The following is an 18,465-nucleotide window of genomic DNA, read 5'->3' on the forward strand; positions in this document are numbered from 1 at the left end:
TGGGATTGAGCCCCGCATCGGGCTCCCTGCTCGGGGGAGCCTGCTTTTCCCTCTCCCGCTGCAGCTCCCCCTGCTTGTGCTCTCTCTCTCTGCGTCAAATAAATAAATAAAGTCTTCAAAAAAAAAAAAAAAAGGCGGGTTAACCTCAATGAGCCCCTGACACACAATCTCTTGGAAAGCTTCTGTGAGTTGGTGCAGAGCACCATCTCTCAACTATGACACCTGAGGTATAAGGAAGCTAGAGTGTTAATTTATCCATTTCCATTTGTCATTGACTGGGGGCTACTCCCAGGGACTCTGGCTGCCTAGCATTTCTGGCCTTTTTCAAGTGTGGGTCAAGCATGGACCTGTGGCTAAAGAAAGACCCCAGGCAGAGGGACACAAGTGTGAATACAAAGAGGTGTTTGTAGGCAATTTTAGGGCAAGCACTGATAAGTGGGACACTAACAATGTCTGCTCCAGTCCACCCCTTGCGCCACCCACCTCCACTCATGCCCTGCTTGAAATTAATCTGTTTTGTTAGTGATTCTCCAAAGTGCTAGCAAGTCTCTGTCTCTCTGTCTCTCTGTCTCTCTCTCTGTCTCTCTCTCTCTCTCTCACACACACACACACACACACACAATTTCTGAAGCAAAATTACCTCTTCTACTCCCCATTTTAGAATCACCTCACTTCCAGCTAGCGCTTGTGCTGGCCTAAGTCTCCTGCTCGGTGGGGGAATACAGACCTAGATCTGTGAGTGTTCTGAGCCATATGTTGTCTTGATCTTGTCAGATTATCCCCTGAGATGGAAAGCACCAAGAGGAGCCTCAGTGAATTCCATGAGTTTCAGTCATATTCCTCCCTGCTCCCAATACGAGGCAGCAACCGTGTCAGCTCGTGACAATCAGTATAGTAACTTCCGTTCGCCTGTTCAACTGTGGGCATGGGATGCCCAATATGTCTGGGCAGCAGCCAGAGTTCTAGGTGTCTGAAATCCTGGCCGTGTCCCCAGGTGAGGCTCTGCCCCTACCACGCCTCCCCTCCCCTGTTTTCTGTACCCTTATGTGGTCGTTCTCCATTCTTTTCCACTAGTATCTTCTGGCCTGCCCCAGTGGGTGAGGCAGGCACTCTTCTGCAACCAGTAAAAATCCCCTGGCAGAAATTGGCAGTCAGAAGTCACTGATGTGTACAACCAAGGGATATGGAAGGGAAGTGACTGCATCTGCTACACTTAATGCTACAAAGTATTTGTTAGAAAAGGGGGCTGTGATCTTGTGGTTTATAATAAGAAAGATGTATTTGTTCTCACACAGAACTCCTGAGACTCTTGGAACTTCCAAAATGCTGAGACCGATAAAGGTGTCTTTTGTTATGTTCATGAGGTGGCTCATCCCCCACCTCTGGGGAGCAGAGAGGGGCTGGGGGTTGAATTAATCACCAATGGCCAATGATTTAATTAATCATGACTATATAATAAAGATGCCACAAAAACTCAAAAGGAGGGGGTTTGGAGAGCTCCCAGATTGGTGAACCCATGGAGATTCAGGGAGAGTGGCGTGCTCAGAGAGAACATGGGAGCTCTGCCCCCTGCCCCATCCCTTGTCCTATGCATCTCTTCCATCTGGGTCATAATCTTTTACAGTGAACTGGTAATCTAGTAAGTAGTGCTTGCCTGAGTTCTCTGGGCTGCTCCAGCAAATTAACTGAACCTGAGGAGGTCATTGGAATCTCTAATCTATATCCGATGGGCCACAAGCACCAGTGACAAACTGGTCTTCCAACTGGTGTCTGAAGGCTGGGGGCAGAGGAAGCTCTTAAAGGACTGAGCCCTTAGCCTGTGGGATCTGATGCTATCGCTGGGTAGATAGCCTCAGAATTGAGTTGAATTGTGGGCACCCAGCAGGAGTCTGAGAACTGCTTGCTTGGTAGTGTGGGGAGAAAACCCTCACACCAGAGGGGCGTTAGATATGAGGTGAAGAACTGTTGGCTATACTATGAACTATAGATTCATCTCATCCAATGGATGAACTATATACATTTATGTACATAACTGCATCTCAATAGCTGGACCCTTGATCTTTTATCACTCAAAGTATCCCTTATTTTATTTTATCCTTTATTTGATGTTATCATTTGGACATCAGAAACCTTTACATAAGGAAGGCCTGGGGACAGAGAAAAGGAAATAAAGCAAAACAAACATAACCCACGTCCTCCCAATTTTCAGGACCTCTTCAGTAAGGACAGAGAACAACAGCTGTTAAAGTGAGCAGGACTTGAAGTACTCAGTCACTGAGTACAACGTGTGAGTTTTTTGCAATCAAGTGGTAACAGAGAGTAGTCTGTTCAGATCCCACTTAGTTCTACTGCTTGGGTGCAAGAGGGGACTTATTTTAGCCGTCGGTCCAAATATATTGGTTAAATTATTACCATTTTAATTTAGAGGCAGCTGAGAAAATATATGGCAATTACTCTCCATGACCACTAGATTCAAGATGTCTTTTCATTCATTAATTATTAAGGATTGGGCTTTTGTAAGAGGAGGTGATGGTGACCTCTCTTTCTCTCCCTCTCCCTCACCTCCCCACCCCCCTTTCATTTAACACCTTTTTCATAGAGGTGCTGTGAGGATTTCTGCCTGTGTGGTAATGAAGTTCAGTAGCCTGCTTTGAATTTGTCAGTGGAAAAGGTGTTATAAAATTTTAAAGTAAAAAGTATACTACTACTAATAAGGATGTTGATCTTGAAATGCAATATGAAAACCAGAGACTGGAAATTTAAAATTTGTAATGAAATGCTCTAAAGCTGTGATCTCTTCAGACCTCGGGAGTTCAGCAGGGGTGGGCCCAGGGAAGACTTGGATGGAAGAAGCTGCAGGATGTGGTGGCGGTGATTCAGTAGGTGGCCCTCTTCCATCCCAAGGTGGTCCGGAGCCAACTCCCAGCCCTGGGTTATGGAGCACTGTGCTACAGGAGAACCATCCATTGGATGAGATGTAAGACCGAGGTTCTGACCACTTCTGCTCATTAAAAATTCCAGGGCATTTTTATAAGGTTAAGGATGTATCCTTGTGTTCAACAATCTGGTTCCAGTTGGGTAGCGATATTGGCTTCTTAAGAAAGTCTAGAAAAAAGAAGACGTATGGAAATTTCAGGAGGATGATTAACATTCCTATAGGAGAAAATCCAAACAGATTAACTCAAAATTTTATCCTGAACTCTTGTTTTACAGAGTAGCAAAACAAAACACCTGTTTGAATCACTTTCTTCACTTTCTTATTGGGGTATAAATGCATTTGTAGAGAAGAGATAGATCCCCGGACGCCTGGGTGGCTCAGTTGGTTAAGCATCTGCCTTTGGCTCAGGTCATGATCCCAGGGTCCTGGGATCGAGTCCTGCATTGGGCTCCCTGCTCTGCGGGGAGCCTGCTTCTCCCTCTGCCTCTCTCTCTCTCTCTGTCTCTCGTGAATAAATAAATAAAATCTTAAAAAAAGAGAGATAGATCCCCTTTCTTGATAAGTTTATATAGTAAGGGCTAATTTAAGGAACCACTCCAGTATTTGTATATATGGTGATGAAATTACTTGTATTTTGAGGTATTTTCTGGGTTTTTTTTTAGTCCCTTCAGTAGCTGATATTTGGGATAGGAAATGGAAACAGATACATAGTGAATGATAATTGTTTTGACTTCAAATAACCTGAAAGCTTTTCCTGACCCTGTTTAGTTATATGTCACCCATAACTTCCAGAACTCTTCACTATGTGTCACCTGTAACTTTACATGTAATACATTAATTATGATTACAAAATCAGAGCAAGAATGTCAAATTTATTCTTAATAAGAAATGGACTAAGGTAAAAAAAAAAGAAAAAATCAATGTAAAGATTAGGTCAAGGAGAGGAGAGTGATTATCGGAGAAAACTTAAACATTCCTAAATTTATTTAGAGTCACCCCTTTTCTTGGGATGGGACAAGAACCACATTGCTTTCTTCCATGCATCACTTACTAGATTTTGGTTAAAGAAAATCATAGAGCCTGAGCTCCGTATGTAATTTGCCATTTCTGTGGAAAGTTACCATAGCGCTGTGGTTCCAGTAGAATGAAAAAAATGCCTCACCGTTTCAGGCAGACATCAACTCAGATTAACTAATATGGCCTCTGAATGTGAGATATTGATTGTACGGAGAAGCACAGATGTCTTCTTTTCTGAACTCCATATTAATGGAAGAAATAGTAGACTAGCATATTGCTTTCTTATAAGAGACAGTACAGTGGGATAATAAATAGCCCTAGATTCTGTAAGCTCCGGTGCAGCTACAAATACAAATAACACGTGAATATGAGGAGTGTAGGTTAACTGGTCAAGTGCCAGTATTCCTCAGCTGCATTTACTTAGAGATGCCAAATACATAAATTGCTGGATCATGGCATCAACAGACCAGGAATTCATACTGAATTGTGGGGTACCTTAATTGAGGCACCTGGAATGTCTGTGCCTCTGTTTATATTTAGGCAATTAGGATGCTATTATCCTCTCCACCCATTTCAGATATTTCATGTGAACAATGTTAATAAATCGTCTTCAAAAGCAAAGATTGAAACTATATTAAATTATTTTTAGATTTTGTTTATTTATTTGACAGAGAGAGACACAGTTTGAGAGGGAACACAAGCAGGGGGAGTGGGAAAGAGAGAAGCAGACTTCCCGCCGAGCAGGGAGCCCGAGGCAGGGCTCAATCCCAGACTCCGGGATCACAACCCAGTGGAAGGCAGTCACTTAACTGACTGAGCCACCTAAACAACTATATTTAAAGACAGGTATCCCCCAAGTTTCGTGGTACACCACTTTGTTTTTACAAAAGACCCATATTAGTACTTGTTTTTGCTAACTGAAAGACATCGGAAGAGGATTTTCATTTTTATGAAAAAAGGCAAGAAGTGCAAATAATGTTCAGTGTCTTACAGCGAGCCGAGCTGTTACAGAGGTAGTGCACGCCCCGAACAGTGAGGGGCACCAGCAAGCTTCTTCCGGCAAACTCTGCTTAACATCTCAGCATTAAACCGCCACGACTTTGACCTGTGTCTGTGAGCATCTGTACTTTATCTCAATTTATTTGTCCGTCCGTTAGCAAGATGTGTCCGAAGGTATCAGAAAAGCCTAAGAGAGGTTATTTTGGAGATGTGGGAGTGTTCAAAATTTTTCCGATAGATTAATGATAATTGCTTCTTTGCTTTACTCCATTTTGGCTTACAAATGTTTTCATAGATACACTCTCCTTTCAGATTATGGTGGAAACCTGTGCTTGTAAGTATTTCTTTTCAGGATAAACTGCTTTATAATAGCCAAAGACTAAGTCTTTGTATTTTCAATTTTTAAAATTTTGCTTTACATGATATTTAGCAATTATTTCATAACAAATTAACCAAACATCCAAAGAGTTCCAATGTGTGAAATGTACAGAGAAAACCAGTACATTTGTAAAAACAACATACCATGGGGCACCTGGGTGGCTCAGTCAGTTAAGCATCTGACTCTGGATTTCAGCTCAGGTCATGATTTCAGGGGTGTGAGATTGAGCCCTGCATAGGGCTCTGTGCTGGGTGTGGAGCCTGCTTAAGATTCTCTCTCTTCCTCTGCCCCTCCCTGCTCATGCTCTCTCTCTCTCTCTCTCTCAAATGAATTAATCTTTAAAAAAAATGACATGCTTAAGCTTAGGCAGAAGTAATAGTGATTCTTCTTTTAGCAGTATCAGAAATAATGCAAAATATAATTTTTTTTGTTTTTTAAATTTTTAAAAAGATTTTATTTATTCATTTGAGAGAGAGAGAGACCACAAGTAGGGAGAGTGGGAGAAAGAGAAGCAGACTCCCTGCTGAGCAAGGAGCCCAATGTAGGACCCTGGGATATTCTGAGAAATATCCTTTTTAAGCTCTAAACACACCTTGCTGGGAATGCTGCTTTACCTATAGGACTCTTGTTTTTGATTAAAATGCACAATGAAAAAATTTTAACACATAATGAGAGGGCTATTTCTTGCTGCAATCAACATTCAAAATTCTGGTAGTTCAAATGAACTATGAACAACAACAACAACATAAATATAGCTGGAAAACACAGTTGACATATTTTTAAAGTTATATTAATATAAAAAAATCCCTGATCATGAGAACTAATACAGTGGTTTTGTTCTCTTCTTTATCAGCAAAATCAGACCTAGAGCGTTCCATAATGCTGCTGCTAAGCAGGTATAAAGGCCATGAAGATCCTGGAGGGCCAAAATCCACATTGCCCAGTAAATTGTTCTACAAACTGGGAATTTCTCTCTTGAGGAAAATAAAGCTTCATAAAGATTTCAAATATTTTAAATGCTGCTCTGTATGGAAACTAACAAAGTCTTATTTTGTATTTCCCCAAAAGCAGAACTGGGAAATACATTTGAAAAGAGGCAGATTTTACTTCAATGTAAGGGGAAGCTTCCCCCCGCCCCAGTTTTACTGAAATATAATATGTATAATATATCTGATTATGATTTCCTCCAAAATGATGAGGAAGTTCAAAACATTGTATTAACCTTTAGGAACACTAGTAGATTTCATATAAAAAAGGATTACATTTATAGACCAAACTTGTTTCTAGGCTGTGCACAATTTTCTCCTGGCATCTTGCTAGGACACGCACAAAAAGTAATAGTTTGGGTGCTATTGTAACTTCTGAGGGTAAAGTAAAAACTAACTTTAAAATTCAGTGGTGTTGGAATATCGAAAGAAATAGGCTATATCTATATATTTTTTCTATCAAGTAACCATTGAATTTTTCTCTATCAGTATGCTCTAATTGAAAACAAAAATGATCCTTAAATTCTAGCATTTTAAAATGTTCTGTACATCAGTAGCAGCAGCAGGACTGAAGTATTTGCTCAGGAGGTAAGAGCTCAGTCTTAGACAATTTACCAGCAATTTATTTGGTGGGAACTGTACTTTCTTCTTCTACTTCTTCTGCCAAAGTAGATTTTTTTTCCATGCTATTACATATTCCTTGTAAAATTTGTTCCTCTTTATAAAAGCACTTGAGGTGTCCCTTTAATAGAGAAGCCCATTATTGCAGACTTCAGTAAATATGGATTGTAATTCATTCATGAAGATGATGTTATTGAGAATCCCTGCAACTCTTCCCTTATTACATGCTCTCTGCCCACCTTTGCCCCAACAACAAAATATTTAGTTTCTTTGATTGCTTATACTTTATTTTGTGGCTCTATCCAGAGTTTCATGGAAGAGAATTTTTGTTTTGTTTTGAAATTAAAGTGAGTGGTCTTAAAGAATAAGGCACAAGAGTAAATCTTTATTACTTCCAGGCCTTTGCCAACATACTGCATGTGTCTTGAGATTATGGTTATTTTTAAAGTAATTATTACTGAACAGAAATTAGTTCACTGTCAGCCCAACCCCCATCCTTCTACTACCATTTACTTCTACAGACACAGTTGAAAATTACTATTCATAATGATGGGTCTGAGACACTACAAGATTTTGAATCATTACAGAAAGATTCAATTAAGCCTGTCATGCTGATGGCGCTAAAGCAGAGAAGTGGAACAATTTATTAAAAAAAAAACAAAACACAAAAAACCCCAACCTCTTTAAAATAGTAATATAAGCAATTTTAAAGCTCTTACTACTCACACTTTTTATAATATTTCGCTATTTGTACAAAAATAGATGTACAATAACTGCATTCCCAGCTCTTCTATTTGACTCAGGTACTCTGTGCTCTGCTCTCATGGCTTGTGATTTCCTTCTTCCTTAATACCCTTGTCCCCTGAGGTTGAGACATGGAGGGTGTCAAGAATTCTAGAAAGGAAAGCAATTAGTCTTCATTTCTATACAGAACATCACCTTTAGATGTCTATAGGTGAAAAGCAGGCTGATTTCACATACACAAAACAATTTATCGTTATTTGGGAGACTAACAAAATATATATTTGTATCCTTACATAATAATTCACTTTTTGAAGAGTTACAGGTCTAGAGGAGTTACTGAAATTACTGGTGTTACTAATGAGTTACTAATGTTATTAATGAGAAGAACTGATGTTATGGAGAACATATTAATGTATGGGAGGAAAGATTTGGATTTGGATCATGATTCCATGATCATGTCTATTTTACAAATCACACCTAATGTGTCTCATTTCCAAATTTTAGAACTAGATAAGAAATCATGCATTTGTGTTGGAGACCAACTGAGGGAATTTATGGGGAAGTGACTGGAAGGAAGGGCTAAGAAAGATGAATATGGTAGTCAGCAAGCTACTGAGACCTTGGGATTCATCCAGTGTTTATTGTAACAGCTTTCAGAAGAAAGAGTTACATTTAATTAGTGAATCAAGTACTGGCTGTTTCAAAAATTCCCAGATAAAGTGCCACCCGTTAGAGCTGTGGCTGTGCCCTAGATTATGATCTCCTCGGGCCCTGTGCCTGAAGCCTTTGTCTGCAACAGGCTTTGTCCCTTAAATCCGTTGTGGCAAATATTATCATTTTCTGCATGTGCCACAAAGTGGACAAGGTTGGGCAGCCCTGTACCTAAAGCACTCTGATTTCCTTGACAGTCTGTTTAGAAAAGGTGGAGCCAGCAGTTAAACACCCAAAGCATGTTGTAGGAAACGCCAACTCTGTGTCAGACAATGTGGATCTAGAGGGCATGGAAGATAAAGGTAACTGTCCTGGTGATTTGTACTGTAGACAGTCTGAAGCTGTTAGTAACAGTTTTGTGGGGAGCAATCTGTCCTCACACCTTGCTTTTTTCCTATAATATTGGAGAGAGAGAGAGAGAGAGAGTGCAGAGCGAGCGAGCGAGCGAGAGAGCGTGAGAAAGAGAAAGCAGGAGCTGAGGGGGAGGGGCAGAGGCAAAAGGTGAAGCAGACTCCCTGCTGAGCAGGGAGCCCCGATGCTGGGTTCTCCATCCCAGGACCCTGGAATCATGACCTGAGCTGAAGGCAGATGCTTCACCGACTGAGCCACCCAGGCACCTGTCCTATAAGGTTTCCATACAAGTTCACAATTGTATTTCCAAAATTGTTAAATTCTTTGGAAATTAAAGAGGGGCAGCACTCCACAGAAGGAGGGGGATGTTGCATTAATAAAGGCTTTCTATGTTTTTTTTCCCTGACTAGATGTGGAATAATGAACATTAGTAAGGTCTATCTTGGCAAAATGTTTAATTTTCTAAATTTAAATTCAACTTCTAGAGTAGTGTTAATTGGAAGAGTTGGAGACTATGCCACAGAACATGATGTGATATATGACTCTTTAGTAATTTTTATTTAGATATCCCCCAATCCTCTTTCTCCACTGACTTGCTACCCAGATGCATATGGTTAAATTGTTTTTCACTCTGTTCCTACCACAAAACTGCTGTGGATTATGGACATTGCATCTGAGAATCAATACAAAGTTTCCAAAACCTTGATTATTACCTATTTTGCTTATAAATAATTTATGAATCGATTTTTTTTAAGCAACACTCTGTAAAAAGTGTTGCTGCATGATTCTGCCTCTCAGTCCACTTCAGAATCTTCAGTGAAGATTTTGCAGGATCTATCCACTTGTGAAATTAGTTGTATAAACATACGAAGATTGTTTTTAACTTAGGACTTCATAAGATGATAAAGATATGTTTCTTTTATTCTCTCATCCTTTATTCGTTGACTTCGTTCATTCATCAAGAATTTATTCAGCAAGTATGCAGAGCTCCTACCATGTGTCGGGCACAATCCTGGTCATTGGTGGGACACAGCAAACAAGACAAAGATGTTCAGGGTCTTTGTTCACATAGCACTTACCCCCTAGTGAAGGGAGATATATGATAAACAAGCAAACAAATAAAGGAGCAAGACCATTTTGTATAGTGATAAGTACTATAAATAGAATGCAACAGGGTCTTGTGGTAGTGAATGACAAAATGTCTGAAGTATCAGACTTCTTGATAAGATGTTTGGGAAAAATCTTTTCTTAAAAAGGTAATATTTAAGATCAGAGCTGATGGAGCAGGAAGCAGCTCTGTGAAATTCTGCAGATATTAAGGTCCTGAGCAGGATTTTCAATTTGACATGATAAAGAACAGAACAATGGCTTGAGGGGCAAGAGATGCACCCACCCCCTCCCCGGAGCCACTAGCCATGTGAAGCTATTAAATTAAATTAATTTAAAAAATATATAAAAACTCAGTTCCTCAGTGGCACTGTGTTTCAAGTACTCAAAAACCTCATGTGACTAGTGGCTACCATATTTGACAGTGCAGAGTATAGTTTCATCATTGAAGAACTTTCTGATGGACAGTGTTGCACTTGTGAAGTAGGAGAATTAGAATAGAAGAGGTCACGGAAGATGGTTTGCAAAGATCATGAAGGTCCCTATAGGTGGCTATGAGAACTGCAAGTTCAATGAGCCACCTTGAGATGGTTTTATTTTTATTTTTATTTTTTTTAAAGATTTTATTTATTTATTTGAGAGAGAGAGAATGAGAGACAGAGAGCACAAGAGGGAAGAGGGTCAGAGGGAGAAGCGGACTCCCTGCTGAGCGGGGAGCCCGATACGACTTGATCCCGGGACTCGATCCCGAAACTCGATCCCGAAACTCCAGGATTATGATCTGAGCCGAAGGCAGTCGCCCAACCAACTGAGCCACCCAGGCGCCCCACCTTGAGATGGTTTTAAACAAGGAGTGACATCATTTGACTTACATTTTAAAATTCTCACTCTGGCTGCTGTGTAGAAAATGAATGGTAGCAGAGCAAGACCCGTTAGAAAGTTATTGCAATTGTCCTGGCCAGAGATGTCTAGATAAAAAATCATGCGTTTAGACACATGTCCTTGGTTGGTTATTATGAGAGATGATGAAAAGCAGATGGAGTCAAGATATATCTTAGATAGAATAAAAAAGACTTGCTATTGGATTGGAAGTAAAGTGAGGTAAATAAAAGAAGGAATTGAGGGCAGTACCCTCTTTTGGGGCCTGAGCAACTAGATGGGTGGTTATGTTTTTTTCCTGGGGTGGGAGGACTGAGGAGAAATAATTTGGGTACATGGGGCTTGGTGAAAGGGCAGGGAAGGAGTTGGAAGTAAGAATTTTGTTTTGGAAAATTATATTCTAGATACCCATTTGATATATGTGCAGAGAGGTCAGGTAGGTAGTAGGGAATGAGTAAATCCTGCTACAGAGTATAACTTTTAAAATTTAACAGAATTCCTTTGAGCATAACTATATTTGGCAAATGATATCCAACGGGGTTGATTTCTAGATGCTCTTCACAAAGTACTAACGGACACCGTTGCCAGATTTGGCTAAGTTGAGAGCTTTACCAAGTCAAATTTGAATTTTTCTTTCCATTTTCTGGAAAGTGGAATTATTATGTAAGGATACAAACATATGTTGTGTGTGTGTGTGTGTGTATGTATGTATATTCTGTTAGTCTCCCAAATGACAAATTGTCTTGTGTATGTGGAATCAGCATGCTTTTCACTTAAGAGTCTCATATACAAATGAGTTACTAATGTTATCAATGAGAAAAACTGATGTGATGGAGAACACATCAACGTATGGTAGGAAAGACTTGGATGCTACTTTCCTGTGTACCACATTTTTCTTATCCTTTGGCTGTGTTGTCACTTTCTTGAATTAGGACTCATCACTATTTGTAGAAAATGGGCAGTTTTGATTACTTGATGTGCACGTTATGTCTTGGGTCTTCATTTAATATAATCTACACGGTCTCTGTCACTTCTTTCAGTATGGTGCTGTAGCTTTCTGCATCTCTCTTCTAATAAGAGTATTTGTTATTTTCGCTCATTTGCTTCCAGGTTCTGGATGGCAAGGGGTAAAGGGAGTGATGGCATCTACTTTCTTTCCTTCATGTGGGGCAAATAGCCTTCTGGTTGTGATTTTTGTTGAGAAAGGGGAGAAAGCCAGATACCAAGACATCACCTCTGTAACAATATTGAACACCTCAGGAGTGTCATTTTAACAGCAGATCTAGTATTTTTGTTTTGCTGTGTGAACAAATGCCATTTTTATTTTTTTTGTTACAATTTTGTAAAATGTCTACATTCCATCTCTTACAAATTCAGTTTTTATAATTTTTTTTTTCTAAAGAACTGAGATCCTTGTGGGGAGTAAGGGACAGAAAATAGAAATATTCTAAAATTCCCCTCACTATGCTTTCCTTCTAACCTTGATACATGCCATAGTTTTCATTTTAATATGCTATTTTTGATGCTGATGGATATTAGCATGATTTTCCAATCAAGGTTTTTTCACTCTGAACTATTCCAGGTAGGCTCTGGCATATGAATCATACATCAAAAAAGGAAACTCAGAGAAGTATGTGTGCATGCTAGGGGGCTCATTTGTCTTTGGCAAAGACATTGTTGCTTCTGTTTCCTTAATTATTAAACAGATGGTACCCAGTGCCATTGACTAGCTGCCCAACTTGTGCTCCATGTGATAGTAAAGTTCTGGACATCTGACGGAGAGTCATCATAGCTTCTCATATCCATTTATATCATAAATTAATATTAATACCTGCCCCTAAGGCAAGCAGGCTGTTTTCCATGAAGCTAAGTTTAAGACTTCTGCCGTCTTCCTCCACTACCCCCAGGAATTAATTTTATCTCAAGTATCTCCTTTGGCTTTTCTTTATATTACTTCATCTCTACACACAAAATATAGTGGCATATTGAACCAATTATCCAAATACTCCCGGCTAGAAACACACTTTAACCTGGAATGTCAAGATAATTAAGACAAAATTGTATTATTAGTGAAGGCAAATGACATCCCATATTAAACATGGATGAGAGTGGACTATCATACTCTTATGTTCTCAGTGTAAAAAGGAACTAGCTCCCAACATTGATGGATTTTTAAAAGCCTATTGAACAGATATTGAATGATTTTTCATACTCTGCCGCAAGTTAGTTTTAAAATTTTTCTTTAGTTTCTCATATACTACACTACTACAGTACATAAATGGTGCATCTTGTAAACATTCCTAACTAGGGTACTGATTTTTTTCTCAAGTTTTCTTTATGGTAGACACAATTTTTCACAACCAGACACGTCTTCTCAATGCTTTCCTGGTGTTAACCTACCTAGCCTCACCTCCCCCTTGAGATTTCTTTTAATTCCTTTCTGATTGACTATTTAGGCTTAATTTGGTAAACCTTCTATGGTCACTTAATGTATTTACCGTCCAGCATCAACAGCTGCTGCCTAATACTCTCAGGCCCTGGACTTTTTAAGTAACTATTTGTAAAACAGGAATGCTCCCCCCAGCCCTATTTAATAATGCTATTAGGATCTTGGTAACTTGCTGAGATTTTCCATCATTTGGAACAATAGGAAAGGCTTGGGTTCTCTGTTTCAAACAGACCTTCCAGGAGGAGCGGCTGAAGCATTTCAGTGCCACCTGAAATTGGTTTGCTTGTTGTAAATGACTTGAGAACTAAGAAGCACCTTTGAGTCACTGACAGTAGATGTGCCTGTCATTTTTAATGACAGAAGGAAGTATGTCGGTTTCCACTGCCTGCCATGTAGCCAAGGACAATCTTTTTTTCTTAGCGTCCTAGGGAGCTAAGCCTGAGGGTCAGCCACAGGCCCCCGCGACCCCGGCTTCGGTAAGCTGGGCGGAGGACCGGCCTCAGCAACCCTTTCTCCAGCGAGCTGGAAGTGCGGGACCCGCTCCGGCGAATGGAGCAAAGAGCTGAGAGCAGCGCCTCCTCTGGAGGAGGAGGCGGGAGCTTGGCTGGGAAAGCTTTCCTAGGGAGTTGCCTTAAAGAAAGCAAGCAAGCGGAATTGCTGGTCACTCCAGTTGCCTGCTTCTTTATACAGTTTTAACCAGTCGTCCCCACTCGTTTCCCTTTTGCAAAACTGCAAATCACCACCTACATCGCACCAAAAAGAAGGGGAAAAAAAGTAATTCTCATCCTCCCTTCTCACCCTCCCTTCCTCTCACCCTCCCTTCCTCTCCAGCTCGCTCGCTCTCCCTCCCTTCTTGCGGCTGCCGCTAGCCTCTCGGGCTGTGTCTCTTTCCGACGGGACTTAGCAACTTCTTGGTTATTTCTCAGCCCCATTTCCATTTTCTTTCCTCCACCCTTTGCCATGAGCTGGACCGACAGACGCAGGGGAGGCTTTGCTTTCTGCCCGGGGGAATGGCGGTTTGCTTCCTGGGGCCGTGCCGGGGAGGATCTGCCGAGGAGAAAGAAAGAGTGATAGAGAAGGAGCTGCAGGAAGGAAGAGAAGGGGTACCTCCGTCTGCCGCGGGCCCGGCGCGCAGCAACGCTGCGCCGAGCGGCGCCCGAGATGGCCCCGAGCTCGCCCTGCGCCCCCGGCTCCTCCAGCTTCTGCAGCCCCCGTGCGCCGGACGCGTGGGGCAATCTCTAAAATCCTGAAGTAGGAAGAGACCCCGGAGGATAGAAATAGGGGGGTGGGGGTGGAGCACAATTTTTAAGAGTTTTTCAAAGAGCGAAAAGGAGGAAGTCTGATCGTTTCTGCCTGTGCTAGCTTTTAACTTGAAGGCGTCTCTTTGGAGCATCCAGGATTCTCCAGGAGTTATTGGAAAGCTGAAACTTGCGGTGGCTTGGGGGGCCTGGGGAGAAGGAGGGATTCCGAGGGTGGGATTAGGGACAGAGTGCGTGCGTGCATGTATCGGGGTGGGGGCGTCCGGGGGACCTTGGGGATTCCGTGAGGAGGGCACACAATGGCAGTGCCCCGCGAGGCCGCGCGAGTCGGGGACAAGCCCGGCCACGGTGGGGTGTATCCAGCCCCCGCGGCGGGCCCGGACTGTCCCGCTAGCGCCGGCCCCGCACGGTCGCGGGACTCCGGCAGCCACGGCCGTTGGGGAGACCTGGTGCTGCAGCCGCTCCGGCGCTCCCGGAAACTTTCCTCAGCGCTGTGCGCCGGCTCCCTGTCCTTTCTGCTGGCCCTGCTGGTGAGGCTGGTGCGCGGGGAGATCGGCCGCGACCTGGAGCAGAGTAAGGAGGTGGCGGCGGCGGCGGAGGAGGAAGCGGCCCCGGGAGCAGAAGGGGGCGTCTTCCCGGGGCTTCGGGGAGGTGCTCCTGGGGGCGGCGCGCCGCTCAGCCCCTGGCTGCAGCCCTCGGCGCTGCTCTTCAGTCTTCTGTGTGCCTTCTTCTGGATGGGCTTGTACCTCCTGCGCGCCGGGGTGCGCTTGCCTCTGGCCGTCGCACTGCTAGCCGCCTGCTGCGGGGGGGAAGCGCTCGTCCAGATTGGGCTGGGCGTCGGGGAGGATCACTTACTCTCGCTCCCGGCCGCGGGGGTGGTGCTCAGCTGCTTGGCCGCCGCGACATGGCTGGTGCTGAGGCTGAGGCTGGGCGTCCTCATGATCGCCTTGACTAGCGCGGTCAGGACCGTGTCCCTCATTTCCTTAGAGAGGTTCAAGGTCGCCTGGAGACCTTACCTGGCGTACTTGGCCGGCGTGCTGGGGCTCCTCCTGGCCAGGTACGTGGAGCAAATCTTGCCGCAGTCCGCGGGGGCGGCTCCGAGGGAGCACTTCGGGTCCCAGCAAATTGCTGGGACCAAGGAAGATATCCCAGTATTTAAGAGGAGGAGGCGGTCCAGCTCCGTGGTGTCCGCGGAGATGTCCGGCTGCAGCAGCAAGTCCCATCGGAGGACCTCCCTGCCCTGCATACCGAGGGAACAGGTAAGCACTGGCGAGCTCCTCTCACTCGCCTCTCGGGAAGACTTGAAACGCTGGGGATTCGCCACAAAGTGGAGGGAATCCGAGGGCTGGGAACTAAAGGAAAGATAGTCTAGAAAAGTGGTGTAACTTCAGACTCAGTAGGAAACTAGGGAGTTATTTTCCCCGTCTCGCACAGTATTTTATAACCTGAACAACAGAGACAATAACAAGGAACAAAACTAGATGGCATTTGCAGGGTCTTCCACACCTGGGCCAACTTCTTAGATCTGCTACACCTGGCATACAACTTCCATACGCTTAGGTGCACTCCTAGTTTTCTCCTTTAGCAGAAATCCTCCAGTTTAGCTTTTTAGCACTGGGTGATGTTTCAACACGTGGATTTTACTAGGTTTCTTTAATACTTTTTATAAAGTTTCTTCTGAAGTGCCAAGTCAACTCTATGGAAGTCAGTTTATAGATTCTGAAGTAAAAGCAAGGAATGCTTGAAGGTGAGGTTCTGGTTTTGCAGTAAGTTTTCCTTGAAGAGGCTGCATCTGGTGGTGCCCAGTTTGTTTTTGGGGACATACCTTATTACATGCAAATTTGTTTTGTATCCTGATGATAAACTTCTATTTGGGGAACAATATGTCTGAACTGCGGAATTTGTCAAAGTCTTGAACTGCGCTGTTGCTGTCAACTAAAAAAAAAAAACCCAAACATTTCTCTTGAGTACATACTTAAGTGGATGTTTAGAAATTCAAATGGATTTATACAGATTATACAGGAAATGTTAATTCAAGAGAATAATTCCAAGATTGCTGGTGGTATAAATCTCTCAGAAAGGAAGAAGAGGAGGAATCTAGAATTATAAGTGAAGTTGTCCTAGAAAAAAGTTTAATGAATTTTGGGGATGAATCTCCTTATTAGCAATAAGCGTTTTAAGGCCATGGAATATAGTTGTTATAAAGGACATAAAAGAACAAATCCCAATTTTTAAATACAAATTGTTTCTGAAAAGGTGTACTTAAGTGTTTGCTTCTCTACTCCAAACAGATATGACACTTGGGGGTGGGTGGGGGTTGTAGAGAGCTGATTATGTTCAGCAAGTGGAAATTTACACTTTTCCCATTTAAATTTATACCTATCTGTGGCCCTATTAGGACTTTAGTGAGTGAGAGAATGTCCTAAGATATAGTAAGCTTTTTTCTTTCTTTTTTTTTTAGGTTATTCTGTGGAGAATCATTTAGATATTTCTAAGCCATGGCAGTCACCATATGGTGTGGTGGTTAGTTTGTTTTTGAAATGGAGTTGATTACACGGAATGTAGTTGTTTGACATTATTTAGCAGAATGACAGCATCATAGCCTCTGTGTTTATTTTAAAACTAATGTACTTATTTAGCTTTTTGTTTAGATAAAGCAAATATTTCTTGGGTATAAGCTTACTCTCAGAGTGACGTTAAAAACAGGCCACTGACTGATACTTAGTTTTGGTAGAAATTTGGAAATCACCAGAATAAAGCTATTTATTGAAGGGTAAACCCGTAAGGGGGAAATCACAGTTTACTTTCTTTTCAAAGTTTCAGGAGAGAATGTCTTTTTAAATGAAAACACTGCTGGTTTAATTATGTTTAGAACACTTTTCTTTAACTTAAAAGGGAGTGTGATATCACTGCAAAGTTGAACCATAATTTGTAAGGCAAATCTGTGATTTAATCATAAATAACTTCAAATTAATATCATTTAGCCTCCTAAATTTCTGAAATTCCATGTAACTTTTAGAAGTTAAGGACTTAAAGGTGGATTTAAGATAAAGTGGGTAGGTGAGTTAACCAGCGGTGTTAATTAATCTGCAGATATTTATTGGTTTTCTCTGGTTTGGATCGATAAATGGAGAATTCAGATAATCTGCAGATTTATAAGAAAGTAACCGAGCATTGCATTTTTAAATGTTTTGCTGATTAATGCTGTTGAAAATGCACATTTGTAATCTATTTTGGTGATTTTCTTTGGTCACTATTTTTTTTTAAAGGCTGGGTTTATGAAGAATGTTCTAAAGTGAGAGTCTGTATCTCTTATGGTTGATGGAAAAACAAAGTTACATTTAGTGGAAATTTAGATCCTTGAAGTTTTAATGAGGGCACTGGTTAGTGTGTGTGTGTGTGTGTTACTTAAGACCGGTTTTTATATATGGCCCATTAAAGTTGTTGCTGAGTATAATTGTGTTGGGGGGTGGGAACTAACACGGACTAGTCTCTTATAAGATAGGGCAATATCTCATACGTTAACCTAACTGTGTGAAAAGTTGAGGAGCTATATAGTAAATATCTTATCTGGTTTATCATAAGGAAACAGACTTCTGGGTAAGAGTGCAAAGTGTACACTCCTGTAAAGTATCTGTATACTTTATGAAGTCAAGAATCAAAATACTTATAAAACACGTATGTAACCCTGCCCTGCATGCTACCTGATTAGGAGTTCTTTTATGAAAGAATGTCTACTTTCAATTCAAGACAATACTCAGGCAACAAGTGAATTTTAAAATAGTGGTGGAAGGACTTAAATCACAGAAAGTCTGGCAGAGGCCTCTTAAGAATTTATGGACCTTGCTCATTGTGAGGTTTAAAGGTGAGAGAATTTCAGCCTTTTCTTCTCTGTGTGAACGATAGTGGCTACTTATGAACTACCGCTCTTCAATGACTTGATTCTAAAAAGGTCAAGGAGAATAGGTGATAAAATTCTCATAAGAGAAAGCAACTGACAGAGATATTTGCCTCCCTTTTTGCCT

General features: G+C 41.8%; 1 protein-coding gene across 3 annotated transcripts in view; it reads left to right on the top strand.

The window, feature by feature from the left end:
* Positions 1–14,739: 14,739 nt before the first annotated feature.
* Positions 14,740–18,465, top strand: part of PDE3A (phosphodiesterase 3A) — a 313,076-nt gene continuing 309,350 nt past the window's right edge. For all 3 annotated transcript variants that reach the window (XM_028093257.2, XM_028093258.2, XM_088025933.1), the window contains exon 1: positions 14,740–15,699. In XM_028093257.2, coding sequence (XP_027949058.1) covers positions 14,740–15,699 — 960 coding nt within the window. The remainder of the gene's footprint in view (positions 15,700–18,465) is intronic.

This window comes from Eumetopias jubatus, unplaced genomic scaffold (assembly GCF_037043125.1).
Source record: "Eumetopias jubatus isolate StellerSeaLion01/CBP00866 unplaced genomic scaffold, mEumJub1_p1.0 scaffold_8, whole genome shotgun sequence".
Classification (NCBI taxonomy): Eukaryota; Metazoa; Chordata; class Mammalia; order Carnivora; family Otariidae; genus Eumetopias; species Eumetopias jubatus.